The sequence below is a fragment of the Macrobrachium rosenbergii genome, chromosome 51 (assembly GCF_040412425.1).
Source record: "Macrobrachium rosenbergii isolate ZJJX-2024 chromosome 51, ASM4041242v1, whole genome shotgun sequence".
NCBI classification, from domain to species: domain Eukaryota; kingdom Metazoa; phylum Arthropoda; class Malacostraca; order Decapoda; family Palaemonidae; genus Macrobrachium; species Macrobrachium rosenbergii.
This window is the reverse complement of record NC_089791.1, coordinates 30256215-30284064: the sequence shown is the minus strand read 5'-3', so window position 1 is coordinate 30284064 and position 27850 is coordinate 30256215. Positions and strand designations below refer to the sequence as shown.

Sequence of the window (27850 nt, the reverse complement as noted above, 5' to 3'; positions counted from 1 at the left end):
TTCCCAGTAAGGTTAGCAAGGTCCGGGCAGATGGTGTGTGGCCAGGCCTGTGTGACTCATAGCTTGAAAGAGAGAAGGCCCTTTGGCAAAGAAGGGCCATAATATCCTAGGTTTTGGGGACCCCCTGTTTTAATGGAAGGAGCTTCCATAGCGGGGTGAACGGAGGTGGAGTTAAGTTTCCGAAGTGGGATTGATTGTCTGAAACATGTCGGAGTTGTTTAATAGGATTTTTTTTTTACCTGGAGCTAGTGGAGACTTGATTTTTCTCAACTAAGGGAATATTTATATGAAGGTAACTGTGCTCTGTTGGCCGCGAGTTCGAATCTCCGCCCGGCCAATGAAGAATAAGAGGAATTTATTTCTGGTGATAGAAATTCATTTCTCGCTATAATGTGGTTCGGATTCCACAATAAGCTGTAGGTCCCGTTGCTAGGTAACCAATTGGTTCTTAGCAACGTAAAGTAAATCTAATCCATCGGGCCAGCCCTAGGAGAGCTGTTAATCAGCTCAGTGGTCTGGTTAAACTAAGATATACTACTACTACTACTACTGTGCTGTGTGTAGGGGATTAGACGTGTTGCGGATGAGTTTCTGTGAAGGCGTATGATGCAGATTTTGTGGGAGGTTTCTACTTTTCACTTCAGCTAGTTTTCAGCAGTCGGTAAATAAAGGCAGTGGTGGTTGTGTTGTTTTTCCGTGGTCTACCCGTTCTTAGGCGAAACAATTCAAGATTTTGTGTTATCCCTGCAGATTGAAAGCGCTGTTTGTACTGTTAATTGCTAATTTAAAAAAAAAAATGACTCGCAGTAGCTTGAGTCTTGAAGTGGAGAAAAATCCACACTTACGTATGTCTACAAATATATTTACAAATCTCTACAGAGAGCTCTTGGGATTCTGTTCGATTCCCCTTTTCAGAAATGGGAATCGATCAGATTCCCGAAAGCTCTTCGTATAGATTTGTATTTAAATATATTGGTACCCATACTAACTGTGGATTTGTTTCTCCACTTCAAGACTCGTGCTACTGTGAATGTTTTTTTTTTTTAATAACCTGCTGTCTCTGTCCATATGATTTTGCGACGGGGAAAGGAAACGTTTGTTTACGTCTCTCTCTCTCTCTCTCTCTCTCTCTCTCTCTATTCCTTTTATATTACGATTAGTTTCCTTCAACGCTTTTGACTTCAGCGAGTCTTTCATTCTCACTGTTCGTGCGGCCAACTCCTTTCATTTCCTTTGGTATTATCATTTCTATCTTTATTTATATTATTCCTTATGGTTTCCTTTGGTTTTGATATTTACTCGTATTTTGTATGATGTAAGTTTGACATATATCCAGTTATTTTTTTTAGGTAGTATAGCTTTTACATGCACCGATTGTAACATTTTAATTCATACAACAATCTAATCATTTTGTTGTTAGGCAAACTCATTTTTCATTTCCTCCCGTAGGGGGGATAGTACCTCACGCGGTGGACTGTAGGCATATATATATATTTTTTTTTTTGCAGCGTCCCTTCGTCCCCTGGCTGCAACCCCTTTCCTTCCTTTTACTGTACCTCCGTTCATATCCCCTTCCGTCTTACTACTTTCCATCCTCACCCAACAGTTAGGCTTATTACAACATTATTTTCAGCGGTGAATGACCTCTTAGGTCCCAGCCTAAATTTAATAATCCAGTTCCATTCTATGATCGTAGTTGATTCAATTTGATTTTATCAGATCCCTCCCGGATGCCGGGTTGGTTTCGTTTGCTGTGGCATAAAAGAATTGTGACGCTTGTACTTTTACTTTTGTGCCGTGTGGGTGTATGGAGGTGGGCAGTAATCTCTCTCTCTCTGGCTCTCCTTGTGGACATTTTATTTAGTCTCGAATACATTTCAGCTTCTGGAAACATACTCTCTCTCTCTGGACTTTATATTTACAGTCTCGAATACATTTCAGCTTCTGAAAACAAATGCAACTGCTACTACTTTCTCTCTCTCTCTCTCTCTCTCTCTCTCTCTCTCTCTCTCTCTCTCTCTCTCTCTTTTTATTTACAGTCTCGAATACATTTCTTCTTCTGAAAACAACTACAACTACTACTTTCTCTCTCTCTCTCTCTCTCTCTCTCTCTCTCTCTCTCTCTCTCTCTCTCTCTCTCTCTCTCTCTCTCTCTGTGGAGATTTTATTTACAGTCTCGAATACATTTCAACTTCTAAGGATAACTGCAACCTACTATATATATATATATATATATATATATATATATATATATATATATATATATATATATATATATATATATATATATATATATATATATATATTTTTATATATACACTTCAGTGCATTCCAGCGTTTGTATACTACGGCGTAAAAACTTCCCGCGTTTACAACAGACGAATTCCAGTGGAACTCCTTTCTGCCGTCAGAGAGTGTGTGGGGGGCCGGATATGGCACGAGGTATCGATCAACGTCTTCATTTATTCAGGGATTAGGAGACGAGGTCATTTCCACCTGTGGCTTCGTGAACTCGATTGGACTTGGAATCAAAACGTTGCAGTGTTCTGCGCAGGCGAATGGAACGGAACGAAAGAATTGACGTGGATTGAGATAGTTGTAGAGAGAATATTTTTTTTGCGGTTTTAGAGAGAATCTTTTGCGAACAGAAAAGAATGAAAGAGTCGTTGCAGAATGGAGAATTAGCAGAAAGCTTCTCTTTCGGTTAGCAAAGAACGGAAGAACCGTTGTAGACTGGAAAAATGGAAGAAAGGATATTTTACGGGTAGACAAGAATGAAAGAATCATCGTAGACTGGAAAAATAGAAGAATGAATCTTTTACGGATAGTAAGGAATTACAGAATCATCGTAGACTGGAAGAATAGAAGAAAGAATAATTTACGGATAGTAAGGAATTATAGAATCATCGTAGACCGGAAAAATTGAAGAAAGAATATTTTACGGGTAGAAAAGAATGAAAGAATCATCATAGACTGGAAAAATAGAAGAATCTTTTACGGATAGTAAAGAATGAAAGAATTGCCGTATAATAGTAAAGAATGGAAGATAGAATCTTATACGGATAGAATAGAATGAAAGACTCGTCGTAGACAGAAAAAAAATAGAATCATTTATTACGGGTAGAGAAGAATGAGAGTTGTAGACTGGAAATATAGAAGAAGGAATCTTGTACGGATAAAATAGATTCGACGTAGACTGAAAAAAACAAAGAATCATTTATTACGTAAGCCACGAACTGCAGAGCAAAATAAAAGCAAAAGCGGGGAAGTTATGAAATAAAGAACCCACTTACCACTGCTCCATACCTTACGGCGGGTCTTCGCCACAACAGAGAACTTCTGATCCGACCTGCACAAATCGCATCGGAATGCGGATTGTGCCGACTGAGGCTGCTGTTCCTTCGGGGACAAGGACGTCCGTCACCTCTCTTGCTTCGTGACATCACTGACCTCCTTTCCTTGTTGCGTGATGTCAGCGGAGTCGGAAACTGGCGACCAGTGCTTCTCCTTCCTTTTCCTCGATCGAGTTTGAATATTTTCGCCCTTATATTGTCAAATGATCCGTTTTCCTTCTTTCGAGTATCGAATTCCCGTTTTCCTTGGTTCGTGTCGTGGTGGAGTTTACCGTGAGGCGTTTTTAAACGAGTTTTATTATTATTATATTTAGAAGATGAACCCTAGTCCTATGGAACAAGACCACAGGGGCCATTGACTTGAAATTCAAGCTTCCAAAAGAATATGGTGTTCATTAGGAAGGGAAATACAGAAAGAAGAGAGAAGAGTATCTTCAGCTTTTTATTTTTTTTATTTTTGAATCTTCGTTATGTCTACTGTGCCCTTTTACCATTTGATTTTCACGCACCTATTCGACTACCTAATAATTTATTTGAGTACATAAAAACAACGTATCTATTAGACTGAACAAGCATAAAAAACGCGAGTATTTCGTATATGACGTTTGCAGTTTACTGGGTAGACCTGTTCTGACGAATGTTTATTGAAATAAGTTCGTATATTGACTAATGGAGTTGATAATAGACTTTTATGGATGCTGAATGTTCAGTGTAGATAATTCACGAGACGATTGCTTTCTCACTGTGTATTTTAAAATGTATACATTCATGTTATGGATGGTTTTGTATGGTTAGAAGAACGTTTTGCTTGCGCGTTCTCTCTCGCTAAATTTAGCCGTGGAAAAAATAAAGTGCAGTTGTGTGTAATAATAACAATAATAATGATGTTTATTGAGTGGTTCCCATTTAATAAACATCACCACAAAGACATTGAAATTCCTGAACTACGTGAAATCTGTTGTCTGGAATCAGTTTTTTTTTTTTTTTTTAGCATGCCACACATTTTCACAGCTACGCACATTTTGCAGGCAGTTAATTATATAGAAAATCGCGTCGGTAATAAAGCCTCCAGTGTCTGAAAAACTTGTTCAAACTTGATAGAAGGAAAAGAGATTTGTGACCGAGTATAAATAAATGTGGTAATTATCGGAAGGAAGAACGTGCGCCCTCTGCAGTGAAAGGTTGTCACTCTCTGTACAAAGGCTGTTTCATATGAAAGGAAGGATGTTTAGCACTGCTTGTTCGCCGTTTGTCTTCAGGTTCACTGCTGCCTTGTCACCAGTGAGTTGATGTTTTTGTTAAGATTTTATTTCCTCCATAGTTGTGAATGATTTGAGGGCAGGTTTTGGAATTAAGGGGAGGGGGGAGTACTGTAGTATAGTTTTATTGATTGAGGAAATGTATGATGTGTTTTGTTACTTATAATTTATGATACAGACATGCAGTATATATGTACACAATTATATTTATATATATATGTATATACATATTATATTTATATATATATATATATATATATATATATATATATATATATATACATATATATATATATATATATATATATATATATATATATATATATATATATATATATATACTGTATATATATATATATATATATATATATATATATATATATGTATGTATGTATGTATGTGTGTGTGTATTATTGTAGTATTTATGTATGTCCATGTAAGCTGATGCAATATTGTATGGGAGTGCCATATCTTCCTTTAAAAAGGATAAATATGTAGGCACTGGCATTTTCACTGGTATTTTCTTCCTTGCAGGACCAGATGGCACGCCAGGCAGAATGCCACACCTTCAGTAGTTCCTCTGTTATGACAATGACGACGGGCCCAGACGGTCGTCCCACTGTAAGTTTTTTCACTTTGTGTTTGTCTCACACAAGAGTTTTTGAAATTCTAGGGAAAGAGTGATCTGCCCAAACTGGAAATGAATGAGTTGTTTATTTGGTGGTTCACAAATTGGAACCCTCTGATGTTTCCGATGACGTCAAGTGGAATCAGATGTTGAGAATTTTCAGCGAACTTGATGCCATTATGACTCTTTTTCCCTATTTTTCCCATTAGGAAATTAGGTTACTACAGTCAAGTTTACTTATTCAAAATGACACTAATACCAGTTTTAGATGATAAAAAAAATTGCTTGAAGCATTAAAAGGAAGAACATTTCTATGTCCATAATTGGTCAGTCAACTTGTTAGAGGAAAATTGTGGGAACCCCCAAAATCTTGAAATTTCATTGCCATTTTGCTGACCTGAATTGTCTATTTGAACCTCTCGGTTGTTGCTCTAAGCAATAACCTTGCAAGCCAAAAATTGTAGGAGTGTGTCATAGTTTATTGAAATACATAGATACAGTGGAGGGTAGCTTATAAAAAAGCATATAGCAAATTGATGAAGTTTCGGTTGAAGTTGTATGAGACAGTGTAGTATGGAGAGCTTCCACTGTTCTGTGTTTTTCATCATTGTTAAAATCAATCCTATACGAGGAATCCTTAACTGTCATAATTTTAACCTAGTACCAGTTCTCTTCGCTCACATGAAATATTTATATGAGGGACATTTCTATCGTAACGTTTACAATAACCATATTATAACTTTGCAGGTTTATCATGCAAGTACTTCCTCCAGGGGAGTCCCCGGAGGTGTAAGAGAAACACGGCGTACTGTACACGATGGCCATTCTGGCGTGCGGAAGATGGCAATTGGTCACCACATTGGAGAGCGTTCTCATATTATTGAAAGGGAACATAAAGATGGGAACTTGGAGGAGAGGCAAGAGTTTGTCAACTTAGAAGAAGGTTTGGCCCTTTCTTTCTTTTACTCAAAACTGTCGTCAAGTATGACAGAGAGAGATTATAAGCTAGGTGGGCTGGGCTCAGTGAGCACATTGGTTAAAACGTGAGCATTAAATTGTTAGCTGTGTATATTGTCAGTATAATATCCATAAAATCTGGTAAGTCTGTATTTCTTAAACTTACATGTCATAAATGCAAAAGCAGTCTTTCATCACTCTGTCAGGGGCTCAGGTAGCTATGATATTCATGTGACTTCGGAAAAAGTTTTAGGGGCGTAGGTAGCGATGATGGAATGTTTTTTTTTTTTGTGGTAAAGGAAAAGTTTTACCATTACTGTTTGTAGCCCATGGTACTGTTACAATATCCAGTATACAAAGCATAAAGATTACAGTGCTACGTCTGAGTTACTTAATAAAACTTGGATTTTGTAACCCGGCAGAGGAAGCAGCTGACTTTGATAAAGAATTCCGCCGTCACACTCAGGGTGGAGATTCACGTTCTCTTGACTACCGACCCAGACACCGCCCTTCAGCTTCAGCACACCGACCTCGTTCTTCCAATTTGCCTGCTTTGACCTCCTCCAGGTATGTATACAAAATATTCACCATTGGACTTGGGACTAAATGCACAATAACACAAAAAAGTCAACAGTAGCACAATTCAGAAGATACTTTTTTCCCCCAGAAGTATGGTGTACAGTAGTGTTGGTACTGTGCCGTTTCTTAAGATGCACTTGTTTGTTATGGCATGCGCAGAGTATTCTCTCAGATAAATTCAAGTATGGAGCACTGTCTTATATTTACATAATCTGTATAGAAAATGGCCTCTTTCCATTTTTTGTGAACCATCATGATTATATGGGGTTTGCGGGAGTTTTAAGAAATTGGTGCGCCATTTCCAATGACCCTTTCAGTATCATTCTGTTGTTTTTACTGTTATGAAGAGGTATTCATTACAACTTAGCTTATTGTCAGTCTGTGCAGGAAGTTTTGTTGGACTTAGATTACATTATAGTGGTGGTTTGCTTAGATGGACATCTCTATGTAGCCAGATTGTCACAATTTTTTTCACTTGAATACAAAATGTGGCTCTTTATTAGGTACTGGTGCTTCAGAGGTGAGCCAGTTTTGCTGATGGAATGATACAGTATTTTTATTTGTTGACATTTTATACCCTGTCATTTTCATTTTTAGTGATAACAAATAGGTAGGATTTACCCTGCTCTGGGTTGCATGTAAGTTCAGATGCAATTTTGATCTGCAAAACTGTAGCCTTCATTTTGGTATTCCGTGTCATCAATGGAATTAGCGTAACAATCAAGTATGTAGTGTATAAATCTGCCTTGCTTTGCATCTGAGGTGTACTTTTGATCAAGAATGTTAACATAAGAGCATTATAGGTAATGAAATTTTATGATTTTCTAATATTATTCTTCGTTCATTGTTTCTTCCTCATTTACAAAGATTAGTATTCATTAGAGAGATATAGGCTTGGATTATATGTATAGTGGACAACACAGGTGTAGGAATGAATAAGACAAAAAAATTTTTATTGTACCGAGTACATTACTTGGTAATTTAAGACAAATTTCTGTACAAAATTTCTTGGGAGTTGTAAGGCATTAGACATTCAAAATTTTAGACAGAGTTTCTGTTGAAGTATTATCAGAAGGAAGGACCTTTTAAAGTCAAGAAGTTTTAGTTGGAATTGTGTAGTTGTAATTTTTATTTTAAATACAAACAGTAAATTCATTTATTTTAACGTCTGTTGGCAATATGGAGAGCTGAATTTACACTAAAATGTAGGGGATAGGGGGTGGGAAAAGTTGGGGAAGATGACTAGTCTTATGAGCAAGTCATATTCATAAGCAAGAGAAACAAGTTCTTGTTTGGGAATTTCTAATAGTGCCTTCCATTTTATTTCCCCCTTTGTGTCTCACCAGTGATTCGTCATGTTTTTGGGTCCCATTAAACTCGATAAATTGACATCTTCACTAATAGTGATCACTGGGATAGTGAATTCCTTGATGTGGTGCTGTTGTGGTGTATGTTCTTGTACACAACACTTCACACTTGTAGTGACCTTATGAAATATAGTCATTGGTACTTGTTTGTTCACAGCCAGTGGGATTAATTTGATTTTATTTGTATTTTAGAATTTGATACTTTTTAGGAATTTACATTTTTTTTAATTATTGTTTCAAGTAAATACTTATCTTGAGGGTTAGTAATTTAAGTTCACTTTTATTATTATTATTATTATTATTATGTTTTAAGAGGAAAAATCCATACTTTGATACAATTGTGGTATTGTTTCAGTTACAGAAGGCGTTCTCGGCCTATGCTTTCCATCACTGCTGGCCCCAGGTAAAGCTAGAAACCTCAGTTATTTGCTGGTGGTGCCCTTTCTTTTCTTCGAATGGTATGTGGAGGATAGTGGAATTGAATAGAAGCATTTTTCTTGTTTATTCAGAAGGTCAAGATAATGTACTTTACCAAAATAAAAAATACCTTCAGTAATGCAACTTCTTCAAGTGCTTTCAGTAGTAAAATGTCATATATCCAAAACCAAGTACACTTGTAAGTTAGTCTTGCTCACCTGAAACATGAGAAAGTTGTATTTCGATGCATTTTACTCCTGATAGAACAAATAAAACACAAGGATTCACATTACATAATTTATACTGATGGTCAAAATCTTTATTACTTACAGGATATGCTTTCATGATGCCTGATAAAACAAGTCAGGTATTATTGTCTCATATTTTTATTTTCACAGCATCACTGTCCAGAGTATGGTTTTGAGGTTAAGATTGACAAAACCATGCGACCACTGAAGTTTCTGATTTTCATGTGATTTCCAGGGTCATAGAAACCCTTGAAGTTGACCAAAACGCCTTTTGAATTGGTCTTAGTTGTTTGAACCTTGGATATTTGGTGAATAACTCACTTGACCCAGTCCAAAAATGCAGAGAATGCATATGAGCATTGACAGTGAAGCATGATTTATGTGACAGTCCAAATTTAACCAAAGATTGATGTCAAATGTTGGAAACAAATCTCTGAAGGTAATTTTGCCCTCTTCAACATTTTTAGCGTTTGTAGAAAAAATGTATAAAAGTTGTCATTCACAAAAGATCCACTTTATTTGTCAAGAACAGAATCTTCAGACCAGGTCTTTAATAAAGTAATAATATTGACTTAGTGATTTGGTGAAACATAATCTGTGAATTAATAATATTTATGATGATGAACATCAGACATATTGTAAATCCAGCTGTTGGTATCATTTTAATGTATAATTTCTGTAAGTTTTTGTACACTGCGGCTTAGCTTTTTGTTGATTGCTGTTTATAAAATAAGTTGCATTACTGGAAAGTATTTTTATAGTCAAGAGTGATTGTCGTGTGCATATTTAACATATGTTTCTGCAACATAATGATCAAGACTTAACAGCAAATTTCAAAACCTCTTTTTGGAAGTAATGGAAACACTATACAGTACAAGTAATTGTTTTAAACATAAAGTTTACCTCTTATGCATCGTTTTGTATGCTTCTTTTTATTCTTGAAATTTTAGCAAGTCTCTTTAACAAAGCTCATTAATTGAATAAATTCAGTGCTTATTATTGCATCTGTGGTTAGTAAAAATATAATTTTAAAAGTTTGAATATTGTGTTCAAATGAACAAGTTTGATACTTTTTGAACTCGATAAATGAATAAGGGAAGAACACAATACTCATGGATGGGTATTATTCATCAAATTTGCTGTACTGTTATCAGCTGTTCGACTCATCGGTTGAGATGGAGTTCATTGTTGCTTGAAAGTAGGCAGACCTGTCCATTATCCTCCATGTGCTAATCTCTCATACTTTGCTAACTTAAGGTGATCATGTTTCACGTTTCTAACAGCATCTGCAACTGTTAACCACCAACTTGTAATGTCCTACTGTACTGGTTTGTCTTAGACTTTGCTTGCCACTGGCGCTGTAAGAGAGTGTTGCTTCTTTTTCTTAATTTAAGTCGTAGAATGTGTCTACCGCGAAGTCATTTTTGGTATCTGATCTAGATAATAGCGTATGTTGTGTAATCGTGTTGTAAAGTGGGAAGGGTCTTCAAGGTGTACTGTTCATGGTCCTTGCCTTCTTTATGTTCAAGTGTAGTAACTGTATTATGATTTGGTACATGGTAGTATTTCATATCCAGAGACTTTAGTATTGAAACGTGTATCAAAATACGATACGTGTATTAGACTGGACAGTATGCATGAATGGACTTAACATTTTTGAGCACCAGAAGAGTTTGACTAATGTGGCCATGAAATTTGGTAAATGAAAATGGAAAATTTGAGCGGAAGTTTGTCCACAATGGTATTTAAATAGCTACTGGTTACGTGTAACTTTAAAAAATGCATGCAGGATGGGCGAAAGTGCCTGGGATGTGAGGGACTTTGCATTTTTACTTTTATTATTCTACAGTTTGGTCATTCATAAAATGAATGTATATGCAGTGGGAAAAGTTGCTGGGCATGGCATGTTCTGACTCTTCAGATACATGCAGTATCCTCTTGTCTCCTGCTATTATCATGTTTACACTCTGAAACATCCTCAATTTTATACTTTGTGCATTGTTGGTTTAAGAAAAACTTCACTGAATGCTATCTCATAAGGTTGGTGGAGGTGTGGTAGATCAACAAAATTAAGTATCTCTAACATATTTTGTACGATCCCATCAGTAGTGTAGAGCCAAAATTGTGAACATGATGTCCCCAGACATGCCAATTCTAAGGATTTACATGCAGGGTAAGCAGGACAGCTAAGAACAACTGTTCACGCATGTATGCCATTGACTCATTGGTAAGTAGTACTGTAGATGTCCACCTCATTGCATTGTGTCGAAGAAATGTAACCAAGCAGCACCAAAGGGATAGGAGATGTGCATTCAGTAAATGATTGATGGATTTGTATGAAAAATGTGTATTATAAAAAACCTTCTTTTTTCATACTAAACCCATCAGTCATAAAGAGTCCAAAATAAATGTGCAAGGGAGATAATGATAATTAACATCTGTACAGTACAGTGCATGTTACAGTGGGGAAGATAGATAACTGAGCTTGGAGGCATAGAGAAGTCTGGAGGATGAGGAACCCAGGTTCATCATTATAGTCTCCATTGCATTGATTGATAATTTACATGACCAGTTCCACAGTTGACAAGGTCCTTTATGTCTTAGGAGGAAAGCATGGGCAAGAAGTCCTTGTTAAAAGCAACGTGCTTCATAATGACAAGTTGGTCAAGAGATAGACTATCATCACCAATAGTAGGATGGAAGGACAGTGCAAGGAACAAACCAACCTGCTGGCTTAGGCAGCACCAACCAAAGACTGCTCCCTCAGCCAAGATGGTGTTGGCTGTGCCTAAAACCCACTGTTGCCAGTTGGTGATGGTTAAAATCTCCTGCAGGAACCTGTGTAGTGAGGTTGGATTTTTGTTCATTGTTGTCACTGAAGGACAGCATATGTCAAGCCTTAGTAGAGCATCTATAGATGAATATACCACTTCAACTTATCCCTGTAATCAATCTTGAACATTATGCCTGTGAGGACATTCTTGATGGCTGTAGTGAAGCAGCTGAAGCTGCCAGTTGCACAGCAAGCAGAAAGAGTAGCAGCAGCAGAAGGCAACATGGAGTCATACTTTCAAGAAGTGAATTGCAAAACACATAAATTCACAACCATTCACAAAGCCACATCACTACTTAGGCAGCAAGCATGATACACTTGCAAAAGAAGAGCAAGTGTAGATGCAGTACAAGCACTTAAGATTTTGAAAAGCTATCAGCATTGCCAATGGTGTCAGACAAAAACAAGATAACCTGTAGAAAACATATTGGAAATTGTAACACACCATCATATTGGAATTACTGAATTATGCACTACGGAGAGAAAGGCATGAAAATATGCAATAAGCATTGTGAAAAATAAGTGGGAATATTCACAGGAAGCCTCTTAAGTAATGGCTTATTAATCAGTCACTTTAATAAAAAATGAACCACAAATGCAAGAAAATAGGAGCATCATATTCAAAGTGGCAAAGTAAGCTGAGGATGTCTTCTCATTGATGTTCACAGTAGTGAGATATGATGCAGTGGAGGTAGAGAGTCGCTAATACCTGGCAGCGGGTCAGTAACTCCCTTGCATGAACAGTCGCTCACACTTGTTTTGCTTTTTGGCATTTCAAGACTCCAGAATTGATGTGTTGTAGCACATCAGGACTATTACCCAGGGTCTTCTGCAATTGATGGGTTTGATATGAACTGGATATTTATGAAATTGCCTGCAGTATGCTATGCAAATACATTGTCCATTTCAAAGTCTTGTCTAGGGTTTGCGGTTTATTCTTGGGTATGCACTTAATGCTGTCTCATTTACAAGGTAAGTGCATCTCTATTAGCTGTAGACTTCAGTGGAGTTTATTTGTTGCGCAATGATAGTGGTTTACCAAGGTTTTACTTATACATGGCAGTGATCAGATGGTCCTTCCTGTAGTGACAAAGTAGTTGGTTTCGAATACATCTTGAGTATTGCTTCTTTGATGCTTATAAATCATCTGTTTTTGTCATTTGCATACTGAACTGCTTCATCATCATCATTGTATATATACTCCAGACTTCTTTTTATGGTCTGTCTCTTTTTTCCATTTTTCAGTATGTGGCATTATGTATTGTATGACAATATTAAAGAAAAATATTTTTAGTCGAGTATTTGGATTGAGTGATATTTTTACTTCTCAACTTTCTTAACTCTTAACACAGGCAGTCCCCAGTTATCAGTTGGGGGTTCTGCTCCGACGGCATGACGACAAGCGAAAATCAGCGATTTTCGGCGCTTATCAGCGCCAATAACCGGAGATTGGTGCCTCTGCTAGGTATGTATCGGCACCAAAAAGCGGAAATCGGCTCATATCAGCACCGAAAATCGCCGATTTTTATCGCTAGACAAGCACTGTAAAACCGGATCGCTGGTAACCAAGCCCGCTGATAACCAGGGACTGCCCGTAATATTATCAAAATTACTTCTCTTTAACAAGAGCCTGTCTTAGTATATGAACTGGAAGAACATTGGGTATCAGGTTTTATGGTGGTTTGGAATATTGGTAGCTTTCCTCCCCATTTCATCTTTTTCACTGAAAAAAAAAAAAAAAACTTCAAAGGATTTTTTCCTTCATTTTATTTTTGAACAGCATTGATTTTGGTTTTTAATGCAGTGTTGGTTTTTATGAGGTAAGCAGTGTTTTTCACCTTACTCTTAGCTAATTTTAAGTTGTGGTCCATTATGAACTATGAATCAGTTGAGTATCCTTAAGAAGGAATTGCGTTGGGTGGTTATCAGTGAGTCATTCAAGGTTAGACAGTTGAAGCCACTTCATGCCTTATAACCTGTGGAAAACTTCAGGTAGTCTAAAATTGAGGTTCTGAAGCAGATTCAGAGGTACTGTGTTAGGAAACGTAGGTTGATGGAGGAGAACATTCTTTGCAAATTGAAGAACAGCAAGTAAGGTAAGTAGTGAAGGCACTGATAAAAATGATACAACAAATCTCCAAAGTAGTCTTGAACAAAGAAGATAATGAAAGAATTGAACAGGAAACCCCATCATTAAAAAGAAGTTTAACCAGACCAACAAGCTTCATTTCTCGACTTTCATAGGGCTGACCCAAGGGACCTGTAAGAAAGAGGTGGTGATTTTAGCCTGAAGTTGGACATTTAAGTGGGAAAAGAACCAGCTTTTCTTTTTTTCACTAGATCCTCAGCTGAAAACCATTATGGACAGAGTCAACCGACTGTAAACCCAAGAGGGCTCCAAAGGAAACGCAGCTTGCAAAAAGAGAGAAGTTATAGGAGAAGGCGATAAATCAATACAAAATAGGGAACAGAGAGTTAAACTGATCCAGTCCACGTGAAGTTTAAGAGATGTCAGCAGAGAGCAGGAATGAATTTGCTCCTCGCATAAATATTTGGAGATAAAAAGATTACACAACTGCACTAGGCAAACTATTCCACATTTTAGACGTAGTCAAAGTAAAACAAGCAAACTTGAGTAGTATTAAACTTGATGCTAGAAAACGAAACTGTTAGCAGCAACAGCCTGACTAGTGCTGTGAGTTAAAGCAGCTAGGTCAGGTAAAGAAGAGTGCTGAGGATGGTTTATGGGTAAAAAGTCTAAGTCAGAAAGCCATGTAGCTGGTGCCGATTGAATACGGCAAAAGAACCTTGAGTACCACATACAGTGAGGCACTTAGGGTTGACTGAAGGGAGTGCAGTACTCCCATACAGTGTCTTCGTGGTAAAATGCCCATTTGAGGATATATATGATCATGATCAGTTTCACGCTGCCAAGATCTTGCCTACATGAGTCAACACATCCAAAGAATGGTTTAGACAAAGGACAGATCTTACTAATCATATAGCATCAGTGTTCACCCTGTTCTCAGTGCCTTATGTGTTGTCTATATTTTCTCCAAGCGTGAACTTTCTACCCTTGCATTTTAATTTAGTGGATCTCCTCCACTATTTCTGGCACTGCATTTTTTTTTTTGTGAAACACACTGATTTTCTTAAACAATTCTTGCACACTTTATAGCATAGTATAGTAATAGTTTCAGTCTGATGCATCTTTTTCAGTTTCTCATTCTAAGTTGCCAGTTTTGAAAGAATAATTTAACCTAATTGTAAGTGATGGATTTGTACGTGAAACAAATGCCTTTTTTGAAAGGGCAGAATTTTCAATAGAATGGAGAAGAGAGAACTGAAATTCAACATGAGCAAATCAAAACTTATGGCGAATGGGAATGCATCAAAGGAAAAAGTACAATCAAGAAAGAGGCTTTGTGGGATGGGTTTAGGGGTGAATGAAACATAATGGTTTGAGAGATCTTCCGTGCCTTAAATGTGTTACAATAGGTTTGGAGATGGGGAGCTGAGACCCCTATTGTGACAGGTGAACAAGTCTTAGAAGAAAGAGTTTGAGTGTTTAGTTACCATGGAAACACAACTGTGTACACATAGTTGAGAAAGCAGCAAAAAAGTAGCTGGAACATGATGAAATGGAGAGAAAGTGAGCTACACTGCAGGTAAATAAAAATGTCCCATAGAATAGGTGCATAAGAGCTGTACTACTGTATGAAGCAGAAACGTGGACACTAACAAGAGCAATATCTTTAGGGTATTTTGAAAATTTGTGCCAATAAGACTTAAAGATTCATGGGAGTACAGTAGGAAGATTGTGATTGTATTATGAATGAGAATTGGCAGAGATGTTATATGAAGTAACATGGAACAAGAAAAAAAATTTAAGATCCCAAAGATGGAGAGGGGTTCAGACATGTCATATGAAGGGATGGAAAACATTTGGTTAGAAATGCGGTAGACGAGGAAGTAGCTGGACAAAGATCTATACGGAAACCAGGACAGCATGGAAAAAGGAATAGATTAAGATTGGAAATGATAGGAGTTCAGGCAGAGGGAAGAGAGAACTCATTTCACATCTAGAGTAACTGTAAAGTAAAATTGTTCACAATGATTTGTAATACTTTTTCCAAGTGGGTGGTGTCTTGCGGAAAATGTAGAACTTTGAATCCTCTGAGGTTCTGATAATATCATTACATCATCTTATTCCCAACCATTAAGAGTTTGGAAGATTCTCAGCTAACTTTGACTTATTTTGACCTCTTATTTTTGCTATTTTCCATTTTGTAACATACCACAATAAAGTACAAGTATATCAGGTGTAAAATGACTCCACAGCCTGCTTTATACTATAACATTAAAAATGAAACTACTGGAAGCAAATGATACTGGTATATCCAGAAGTAGTCAGTGTGCAGGACAAGATTTTTGACCATGGATTCTAGTATTAAGCTCTGGGAAATATCAGTAAGGAGTGTGGGGAACTTAAGGGCATTAATGACTTCTTGCAATAAAGCAGTAACCTTTTTGACAGCTTGATTATTGACCTAACATTGGAATCAAGAACAGTTCAGCACTGTAAAGAATGGTACTATATTTCACTTGTAAATGAGAAAATCTCTGGTACGGAGAAAGGTTTGGCTACGTCTAAATAATCCATTAGTTTTATGGGTGATTTAAGCAGTGTTCTAATTGTCAGCTACTATATACAGTATACCTGTATACCCTGTAGACTGAACTGTATGTAGAGGAATTTAATCTCTGCTCTGCTCTCTCATGTACGTATTCATTCTTTTACAGTGACGACCAAAGGCGCCGTGAAAAGAGAGAGGAACATCGTCAGCGATTTAAGCAGGTGTAAACCACTTTTGAGAACAGTTAGTCTTTTCCATGACCAAGATACTAGAAGTTTTTGTAGGTAGTGATTTTTCTTAACCATCTTTGATAAAAGCACCAAAAGTGCACCTTGGAAAGAATTGGGATCACGATGGAATTGAGTCAACATCAAGGAAGAGTTTTCAACATCAAGGATCAGTTTTCAATGTCAAGGATCAATTTTCACCATCAAGGATCAGTTTGATCCTCTGAAAGGAATGTTACTAATTGTTTTCCTCCCGTGTAAAGGTTGTTTTAACAAGATGCCACCCTTAGTGAATGATAGTTCAAGTTAGATAGTTGACAAGTAGTCTTTAAATTGTACCCTTTTGCTAAGCTGGTGTCCTGTAGAATGGATTGAAAAAAATTATTTAGCTATGCAGACCTTATGATTGGAATAAAACTTCTCTTGAGCTATGCAGGTTCCTTATTGATTGTATTTTGAAAAATGATGGGAGTTCGAGCTCTAGTATGACAAGCATGTACTGTATATGAGGAATGTGTACAAACACCCTTTATTAATGTAAATATATACAAGAACAGTGCACTTTAGTAAGGTATTTGAATTGGAAATTAGTTGACCATTTTCTACTGAACGGAAAGTTGCTGTGAAGCACATATCTGTAATATAGTGGTTTGTAGCCGTTTAGGGCAAGGTATATATAAGGATTGGATAAAAATAGTTTGTTGGTCAGTCAGTGCGTTTTGCAAAATTATCATTGGGATTCCAAACTATCTCATATTTTTCAGGTATATGTAGTCACTCAAAGCACTAATTTTGATGTTAAAGTTGGTAGCTCCTATGGGAGAACATTTACTTTTAATATAGTAGTTAAGACCTTCTGAGATTCCAAACTTTGTATACCATACATAGATGTGTTTTCTTGTTTTTATTCTTGTTAGTGAGAAACAGCAATGAAAATTAACATCTGAAAGGTTAATCACACAAATTTAAGTTGGTTGATAACATTGCCTCTCGTCATGAGAAGTACAGACTACCGTCTGGACCAGAGAAGTCGAACTGTAGATCAGAGTAGCCCTTTAACAGTTGTCAAGGGTTGATGCTGACGTAAAAGAAAATACATGCAGCAATGTTTCACTTGTCAGTAGTTTAAGATGAATATTATATCCTTAACTTAGTACAGATTGCCTTATTCCTGGCCAGTCTTCTCAGTATGTTAGTATTTATAGTTTTAGAAGTCATTGACTGAATGTTTCACATTATTCCCCTTAACAGTAGTAGTACTGACTTATTGTCTTCTGATAATACTGCTTGAATGAAAAGTTGAACCAATATGATTTTAATGACCTAGTATTGCAAATTATTAGAGGTCAGTGCTTAACTAAATGTTCATGACATAACCAAGGTTTAAGACTAGTGTTTTCTTTTTGAGATTGTTTCCAGATTATACATATGGTTGTGCATTAGCAAAAGACTTTCTTTTGAGCTTTCTTTTTACTAACTTGATACCTTTTGTGTACAATTAGTATAATTTACCTTGTGGAAAAAAGTATATTACCAGCTCAGTACCTCATAAATGCTCTTCACTGAAGCTTAGTAGAATGTGAAAATGTAATTTGTTCTTTTTCACCCACCAAAGATAGGTTACTTTTAGGTTTTGTAGCAGTGTAGGTACCTGTTCCTTGTGCCCCTGGATGATAGTCAGGTGACTTACCATCTAAGAGAGGCAGTTGTCAGGTATTTGATTGCATTAAACATTCATACAGTAATTACTATGACCTGCAGCTTACTCATATTAGAGATCGGATGAGTTTTTGCTGTTCATATTGATTGCAGACTTTCTGGTAAATTTTTTTCTTGTATGCTGTACGGTCACCAAAGTGGTAGGAAGCCTTCATGTTGAGATTATTTTCTTTTAGTTTTTATTTGTATAAAATATGCCTTTGTTTTGACATTTTGGTGCACTCTTGCTAGTATTTTGCAGAGATAAGTTTGCCAAGTATTTGTGCTCTTTGAACCTGCATCATGGACAATGAATTTGCATGTAGCTGTAAGTGATACCTAGTTAACAGTGTTAAGATTTGGTTTCGACAGTTAAAAAATTTGTTTTACGAGACAATCGTGAACACTTGTCTGAAATAAAGGAGAAAATATTTTGGAGTTAAAATTTTCATTAGTGTGTTTATGATAGTTTATGCAACAGTAGAGCATCAAATTCATGACGACCTTCATGAATTATTTTAGAAGCCCAAAGACTGATTTTCCTGACACCCATCATAAGCAGGTTTTACTCATTGAAGGCAGTAAATCTGCGTAAGAGAAACCTTTTATTTATATTTAATGGTTTGTGCTTGCTTTGTATGTTAGAACTTGCTTACATGCAGCAACTTAGACATTTGAGATACTACAGTAAACACATTTCTTAATGTTTGTACAATATATGAAGTTGTATATTAATTTGTGGAAATGTGAAAGTGCATTGAGTCATTTACATAAAAATGTTGAAGCAAACATTGATGCTTTATTTAAATGCCAGCTCTGTTATTGTTGAAAACCCCTCAGCACCCATAATAAGAATGAATGGAAATGAAGAAGTACCATTGAAGCCAAATTTTTATTATAGTATGTGGTACATAATAAAAGTTCGTACTTTCTTGTGGCTTTAATTATTCACTGAGAGAGAGAGAGAGAGAGAGAGAGAGAGAGAGAGAGAGAGAGAGAGAGAGAGAGAGAGAGAGAGAGAGAGAGAGAGAGAGAGAGCGAGCATGGATAAACACCTTGAAAAAACCACAAAAATGTACTTTTTGAAAAATATTCATTTGCATGAAAAAAATATATACACACATTCTCTATACTAAAGTGTGTATCATGGAAGGACTAACTTTTAAGGCACAAAAAATGGAAGTGAAGTGAAGATTTTTGCCATTACTTACCACCTAATTAAGGCCTGTATGTGAAATAACCAAAAATCAGCATACAAAGGATATGAACAGCTAGAATAGTGGATTCTTGTGCATGAAAGACAGGAACTAATGAAAACTGTAAAGACCTTGGATCTTCACATGAGAGGAAGCACTTTGTATTAAACTAGACGTAGTAGAAAATGTGATTGGTAAATGCTTGGGGAAATTATGCCAAGATTACCCATATAAACCAAGCCTTGGGAATTTTGAAAAAAAAATAGACAAAATTGTAGGTCACATTCACAAATGTTTGACCTCATGCAGTGCACTGTAGGCATTACTTAAGGTTCTTTGCAGTGTGACTTGGGCTCCTAGCTGCAACCCCTTTAGTTCCTTTTACTGTACCTCTGTTCACACACATTCTCTTTCTTCATCTTACTTTCCACCCTCTCCTAACAACTGATTCATAGTGCAACTGTGAGGTTTTCCTCCTGTTACACCTTTCACACCTTTTAATGTCAATTTTCATGTCGGTGCTGAATAACCTCATAGGTCCTGGTGCTTGGCCTGTGGCCTAAATTCTATACTCAACTCAGATATTTGACAATGAATATTCCAGAAATATTTGATAAGTTGTTAAAGACATGTTTTAAAACTATGCACATGATGCTTGCTGGACAGTTCCCAATCCATTTTTGTGAAAATTTCTCACAAACCTAGTGTTACAAATCATAGAAAAATATGTGTATGAAGTTGATTAGATACTATACTAATTAGAACACAAAATCATAGCAATTCATGCATAATAGAGTAAAATTACTTATTACCTAGTGGTCTTTAGTATTTACACTGAAAGGCAGCCCATTTATTCTTAAAACTTCAACCTAGTGAAATGTAATTACATAGCCAATAATTTACCTGGTTGATGTATTACATATGTAGCGTTGTATTTGTAAAATTACAGCAATCCCAGCAGTGTAAAATATACACTCTAATGTACCTCTTCCTCTTGCTATTTGATAGGGATATCATCTTGCTTTTGTGCCATTATTCCTGGTATAAGATTCTTCAGAGCAACAATATTATCTAAGGTCGTCTTCAGTTCCGTCACAGTCTGAACTATATTGATGATGCCAGAATCCTGTAAGAAAGAAGTAATAATAGCTACAAGACTTGGAAATGAAGAATGAACTTGCTACTCTTACAAACTCATACTAGTGTGGGATGCTAACTTCACATAAATGAAATATAAAACAGTACTGTACATCCATTACATTTTGGCAAGAGTGCCAGTTGGTTCACAATTTACAGGAGCACATTTAATTTTTTTTTTATTTAAATGTAAAGTGCTGGGACCTATGAGGTCATTTGGCGCTGAAAGGGAAATTTGACAGAGGGTTTGAAAGGTGCAACAGGAGGAAAACCTCGCAGTTGCACTGCAAAACTATTGTTAGAGGGTGAAAAGTCAGGTGGACGAAAGAGAATATGAATGGAGGTACAGTAAAAGGGATGAAAGAGGTTGCAGCTATGGGTCGAGGGGATGCTACACAGAACCGTTAGTATGCTTAAGTGGTGCACTGATGGCACTAACTCCCTACGAGGAGTACTGGGAGAAAGATTCAAGTGAAATGATTACAATAACTTAAGGAGAAAAAGTTTCAGGCTAAACAAAAGGGTAAATTACCAACTACATAAATGACAATGCTCCAATGTGAGAACTATATTTTATGAAGGTATGTTCAACAAAGAAGGAAATACAGTATGTTAAACACTCATAACTACTTCACTGGTCATCAAGGATACAGTTTCACAAATGCACATAATGACAAAGTTGCAATTCATCCTTCGAGGGCAATAATAGTTTGGGTATGGCACTAATTCTGTAGTAACTGGGTAGACAATGATGCTGCTGTCAGAAAAATGTAATGGATGAACATACAAACAAATTATTCCAGGTTACTGCAAAATTTCTAACATATATTCTGAAGATGTAACAAGTGCACTACTAAGGTAAATGTACATACAACCATTCAATGTCAAAGAAAATAATAACCAATAAGGTAACAAATGATTAGGCCAGTATGAGAACATGAGTATTGTACTAACTTGTGCCTTCACTTGCAGCAAGATGTCAAAAGAATTTCATGTCAACACCTTTATATATAAAAAAAAAATATTCATCACAACTGACAGACATACTTGATATGTTTACTACTCACCGCTCGCTGAAGCATCGAGTCTTGTGCCTGGTCCTCCATCAGTTGAAGGTGGACTTCAGTTTTGTTCAGAATATCGGTGAGATCCTCGACTAAAGTTACCAAATCTCTGTGAAGCAAACATATTCTAATGTCAAGAAGCACTCTGTTTACAGAAAGGATAACAAAGTCCAACTTCCTGAAAATCAGTCAGGTTGGTGTTTCTAACAGGAACAAGCATTCAAGATGACAGGTAACCCAAAGGATATAATATTTCTTGAGAGTTTAAATTCTAACCAAAAAAACAAAGATACAAAATGAAGTTGTTATCATTTGGTAATTTAACCTGGTAATGATATGGTTAAGTTAAAATACTCGATATTAAAAGAATAATAATGAAACAGAAAGCAAGATGAAGCATAACTTCTCCAGGAATACATTCACTACAGTATCAAAAAACACTTGAAAATTTAATCCACTACAATCCTCACCTGTGATACTGATAATGCATGGTCAAATAATTGGTGATGAATGGTTGCTGTAAGTGATAAATCAGCAAGTCTTTGTTCTCGATAATTGTTCGCAAGTGCTTCTCAGCTTCTTGGCACCGTGAAATGTGTTCACCTGGCAGGGACACAATACATTAATTACCGAACAAGTATTTTATGACTTCCTTTTCCCTTTCACATAATGTTCTGTAATATCTACTACCTTTTCTTTCATGGGATATGTAACTAGTGTTAATGGTAAATATTTTATCACATCCATATCAACATTTTCAGTAGCATTATCTGAGTAGCATGATGCATTCTTTCGCCTTTTCTCAAGCAGGGAGAGACATTCCTTCCATTTTACAGTTACTTTAACTACAGAAATGAAGGCCTATAAAAAATGACTGACAAAAACACTGACTATGATCTGAGAACTCTAAGAACACCACACAACTCTAACAACAACTCTCTACATAAGACTCTTTACAAATCTTATCACATAACAAAGACAACTTGGAAACATACTGTATCTATCAAGTGTATAATGTGTGAACTGTTACAGAAGTATTGATAATGTTCACCTAAAATAAAGCACTATAAGAACTGCTACAGAATCATTCAACAAAGAATACAGCACTCACTCCTATGTCACAGATTTAAAAGCATAAAATGTATATAAGCTGGGAATAACTTAATTCTTGCCAGTTTAAAAGCATGTGTGTTTCTGAGATATTTTTAATGAATGGTTGCAGTTATATTAAAATATTGGACTTGCCAACCAGTTACCCAGCATTACAGGTTGCCAAATTTGTCTTGAGAGTAACTTATGAAATCAACAGCTCCTGATATCATACCTTGTAGAATGGTAGCACTCTGGAAGGAACTGGTTAGCCCACACATGCACTAGCTCTAAATTAATTTCTGTTCTTCCCTTTTTTATATCTGGTTATCCACATCCTTTAGTAATCCTAATGGTAACATCTCGACTTAGGAGACTTCTGTACTTAACAGCTATCATATTATGATTGTTTTTTCCTATTTATGATTTTAGATGTGCTAAATTTTTTTATGAATCTCTTAAATTATATGCTGAGAGTAAAGTGCAGGTTAGTTTAGATTAGGAACTATGTGAAATTGGTGTTAACTGTAAGAAATTTTAAAATATTCAAGTGCACGCTATAACATAGCATCTGTTGAGGTGTTAAATACACTAAACAGCAAAGTAGGCCCCCTCAGACCAACTCTATAAGAGTAAGAACATTAATTCAGCAGCCTGGTTACCTGTTTAATAATAATGCTAGCCTCACAGAAGGTAGCAAACATGGATGCATAATAATTAATTCAAAAGGGAGCTACATTGTGTGATAAAAGCAAGCTCTCTATATTACAAGAAGCTAACAACATTGTTGAACTTGTCCAAAATAAAATGTAACTAACAAAGTAGCCAACTTTCACGGCAGAGCCTATTTACACTGTTACAATACCAAGAAAATTAGACTTACAACAAAGTAATTCCCAAACCTCTTAATACTGTTTCATGTCCCTTGCTCTTTAAATGACAAAAAACATTTCCTAACGCAATTTAAAAATGAGCCTATTTTGATAGTTCCAAAGAAAAAAAAAATAACACTCTAAAAATGCTTATACCTGAATATTTTAATAGTTGTATCACACAGAGTGCATTCAGTCACAAAAATTATATGAAAATAGAGTAATTTGTGAATATTTCTCTATGAAAAATACAGCGAATAGGCAAATTTTCCACGAATAATATGCATGTATGTTCCACAGAGAAATCGGCGAATAGGCAGGGGTCCACTGCACTTGTATTATTTCTTAATTACATTTTTCATGAACTTGCAAATTCAGGGTAAATTACCTACAACTGCTGGGTGTATTAAATTTGATGAAAGTTTGTTAAGCTGTGCAGAATTAAATTTTTCTTCCACCATTGCTAGTTCTCCTCTCACTGCAGTCAGATGAGAGAAGCATTCCAAGAAGTCTGTCACTGCCTGAAAAATAGAGATTTCTGTAACAATACATGTATCAGTAAAAACATGCATTTTTAAAAGCTATTGCCTAGTAAAACAAAACAAAATACCATTTACACAAGAGAACAGTAAGTTCCTACTTTAACTAGAATTGTTCAACTGTTTTACAGAGCAGCTTGAAGATCTAACAGTGTTGCAGCGTAAAACATCAATGCCAAAAGGAAAGAACATTCATGCTGCTGTCACCAAAATGTGTGGAAGAGATAACCAATTGCAATATGGTACAGATCAACAAGATAGCAAATGAGGGAGATTAATCCTAACTTTCGTGTCGCTGATACTGTATACGTTAACTCTATAGTTTTGCATGGTGTATTCAATGTTCTTAGAATATTACTCATAACTTGACAGTCCACAGACATGCAAGATTCATCTTGTGTTTTCTTGCACTATTCTTGTTTCTGACAGTACAGTAGCATTTTAAACAGGTGTAGCAGTTCAGTACTGTATTCTATGAAAGAATGAGCTATGAGCTAATTCAAGTCATTATCTCATCTATTCAAAATGATCTTAGTTGTTACAATGAGTATGTCAATACAATACTGAAATGTCATTTCTGTATGCTGTATATTGAATTACAAAATGACCCCTTGAATACTAATACAATTCTCAGTTGTACTAAGAATGAAAAGCAACAGCCTGGATAAAGTGGAAAGAGATTGCTGGAGTATTATAAGAATCCCATTAGTAAACAAAGCAAAACATATGACTAATTTTCTGAGGCAGTAAAGGAATTTTTTTCCATAAAGGGATCTGACTGTAATTGCTATACTTCAAAATGGTGACCATAATTATCAAAATAAAGCATCCAAACATAGCTATTTGTTTCATTTAGTTTTCGTTGAAGAGTAGGCATCAGATTTTTCAAGGAGCAACTTTGAACAAGACAAATACATTTACACTAAATGACCAATTCATGACTTACTTGGCTACTGTTGTTTAAGTTGTTGAAGGATGACCTTATATTGACTGCATCACTGGTGTCCCCAACATTATCTGGATAAAACGAAGTGATGATGTCATCTAATGACTGGTGAGCAACTAACAATTCATCCATTTTCCCTGATACAATGATCTGAAAAAATATAAGATGAGGAATTAATAAGGAAAAAGGGATCCGAAATTGTGGTAAAAATACTTGAAATTTCTGGAGCAATCTCAATTTTCGTAACTTTTCCTTCACATAATCTTTATTCTATAACATATTTTGTGAGAGCAAAGATACATTTTATAACAAGGGTTAAATAGGCGATACATTCATCATTAAATGTAACTAGCAAGTTGTCTTATGTTTACTGCAATACTACTAAGTCATGTGACAGACACATGAGAAAAATGAAAATGGAATAATGGTAAGATAAAAGGTCTATTCCAACCTAAGTTTTCCTAACCTAAGGCTCTGCGTTCTACCTGACCACCAATTGTCAACCAGGATATTTATCACCTTTTGTTTGTGTATACGTTATTTATCTTCTTTTGTTTATGTTGTCAAACTTGTCATGACCAGTCCCATGGGACTGGTATTAAACATGGCAGCCATTCTGCATGTAACCTGGTAGTTACTGAACCAGAGAGGCACGGTAATAGTCACCAGTTTTACCCTGAAGTGTTTTGGTAATCACAGGGATACATCCTAACCTAACCTAACTTAGGATAATGCACCCTACCTGGCCAAGCAGCTGAATCCTCCGTGAATCAACAGAGAATGAAGATGTGGGGGGATATTAATTCCAACGGATTCTAGGATCCTAAAACTATATCACAGTAGCATCACTTATCAGAATAATCGTGGTTTAAACTATAATGAATCAAGTGATTGGCTAAATAACAAAACGGTTAAAGTAACTGCCACTATTGTGGTCGCGTAAATGCCATAGGCTAATTAAAATAAGGAGTGAATGCAATGTAAGGATTCAGGGATACTAGCCTATAGGCCTGGTAGGCATTTCAGAGAGACTATGACCTAACCAGACTTACCTTTGCCTAACCTAACCTAGGATGGCGTGCCCTAGCCTGGCCAGGGGTGCTTCATCTCCCTGGACCCTCCCCCAAATTAAGTCATACGCTAAGTGCCTGGAAAGTAATCTGTAGGCTATAGACCTAGCACTAAATTATTTAAACATCAAAAAATCATATACAGTAAAAGTTTGTTTCTGGTCCGAACTCCAGTTCCACATGAGGGCTAGTACTAAACAGTGATTCATCTACAATGTTTCGCTGTGCTTAGTACTAGTCCTGTGGGGTCAAATTTATTTTGTTGTGTTTAGTACTAGCCCCTGGGGGGTCAAATGTATTTCGCTGTGTTTGGTACTAGACCCTGGGGGGGTCAAATGTATTTCACCATGCTCAGTACTAGCCCCTGGGGGGATCAAATGTCCCCTGAAAGTGCATTTTGCAAAATTGAAACTTAGAAAAAATCCTCAATTATTTACATATATTTTATTTTTAGTGATAAATATTGGTTTGCAAGAAATATATATAGAATATTTGGTAGAACAATAGGGTAGCTCCGCATCGCCAACGGCACTATAACTTGACTTTTTCTACATTTTTTTGGTTGCTAATTATGAATTTACCTTTCATTTTTGGCGATTGAGTCTAATTAACCTGTAATTAACCCCCGAAGTCCATCCAACAAGGGGTTTCCATGCGCGACCTTCACAAGACAAGAGCACGGGTACGTCTGTTTCGAACGGTTCGTATCCCGTCCAGCAAGTGCAATAACTTGTTAGCGTATGGGTACCCAACGCCTCCCCCCCGGGCCAGTACTAAACACGGCGAAGGGACATTCCATGTGGCCGACAACAAACAGATGCACCGCCAGTATCAGAACCCCTAAGAGTGTGGCAAAAAACAGTTGAAAAGGTAAAAACAGGCGCCGAGCTAATATATAGAATTACCGAATATTTTTTAATTTTTTCATGACGATTCAAAAGTTCCGACCGGAAACGAACGTTAGGCCCATCCAATCTTACTTCCTAGATAATACCACCATCTCGCCAACTAGACAGCTTAATTGCAAGGAAACCCTGGAGAGTAATGACAGGCCTGGATTACATTAATAGGCCTAGATTAGGCCTATGTTTTCTGGTAGGTTAGGCCTAGCCTATGTGGAGAACGTAAGAAACTGGAGCTTATTTCATTAGCATATTCTGGACGTGTGCCTCCATTAAATAAACAGGCTACCAATATTCTTTGGTTAATTTTGTTAATTTTATACGATATGTTGTCTATCTAATGCCTTGATTCGTATGCCCATAGGCCTAGGTCCCAGTAGGCCTAAATAGACCTACGATGAGCATAAATAGCCCGTAAATAATAGGTTCTCTCTTCATTGCATGAAAATATATTGAACAGCAATACCGCATCCAAAAACTCAAAGTAAATAATAGCTTACCAAGTCTAATAAAGAGGAAAATTGGTGGAAATTGAATGGCAAACTTTAAAAATGGTGACGGCTTGATTTACTACAGTAAAATTGTGTATCCTATGTAACTGCACACCTTTTCATTTATCTTTTATGCTTTTATTATTCCCATATTATTATTTACTGCTGTTTCCCTATTTCCTCTTCATAACACTTAGTTATACAACTCTTTCATTAAAATTATGAGAACTGCAGTTATTCATCATGGTGAAAAATAAATTTAACTGAATCGGTTAGGTTATATAGAGCAATCGAAGGTTTCGATAGGTGTTGACAAGATCTATAACGTGTAGTTTCTAAAT

The 27850-nt window shown here is 36.3% G+C and overlaps 2 protein-coding genes across 4 annotated transcripts in view; one reads left to right on the top strand and one right to left on the bottom strand.

Moving 5' to 3' along the window:
* The window catches only part of Mlf (myeloid leukemia factor), a 40255-nt gene extending 21121 nt beyond the window's left edge, over positions 1–19134 (top strand). The window contains exons 3-7 of one of the 3 annotated variants that reach the window (XR_010851389.1): positions 5147–5233; positions 5988–6183; positions 6620–6764; positions 8499–8601; positions 16445–19134. Coding sequence is in view for 2 of the 3 variants with exons in the window: in XM_067095136.1 (XP_066951237.1) it covers positions 5147–5233; positions 5988–6183; positions 6620–6764; positions 8499–8546; positions 16445–16505 (537 nt within the window). In the remaining variant the exon portion in view is untranslated. The remainder of the gene's footprint in view (positions 1–5146; positions 5234–5987; positions 6184–6619; positions 6765–8498; positions 8602–16444) is intronic. The other 2 variants (XM_067095136.1, XM_067095137.1) reach the window with 2 other exon arrangements.
* LOC136833248 (HAUS augmin-like complex subunit 2) lies at positions 19082–27653 on the bottom strand. Its single transcript, XM_067095138.1, has 6 exons — positions 27519–27653; positions 25047–25196; positions 23950–24082; positions 22071–22203; positions 21604–21709; positions 19082–20525 (listed from the first exon to the last, which is right to left on the bottom strand). The coding sequence occupies exons 2-6, from the start codon at positions 25176–25178 to the stop codon at positions 20397–20399; spliced, it is 633 nt and encodes a 210-aa protein (XP_066951239.1). The 5' UTR covers positions 25179–25196; positions 27519–27653; the 3' UTR covers positions 19082–20396.
* Between the last annotated feature and the right edge of the window lie 197 nt (positions 27654–27850).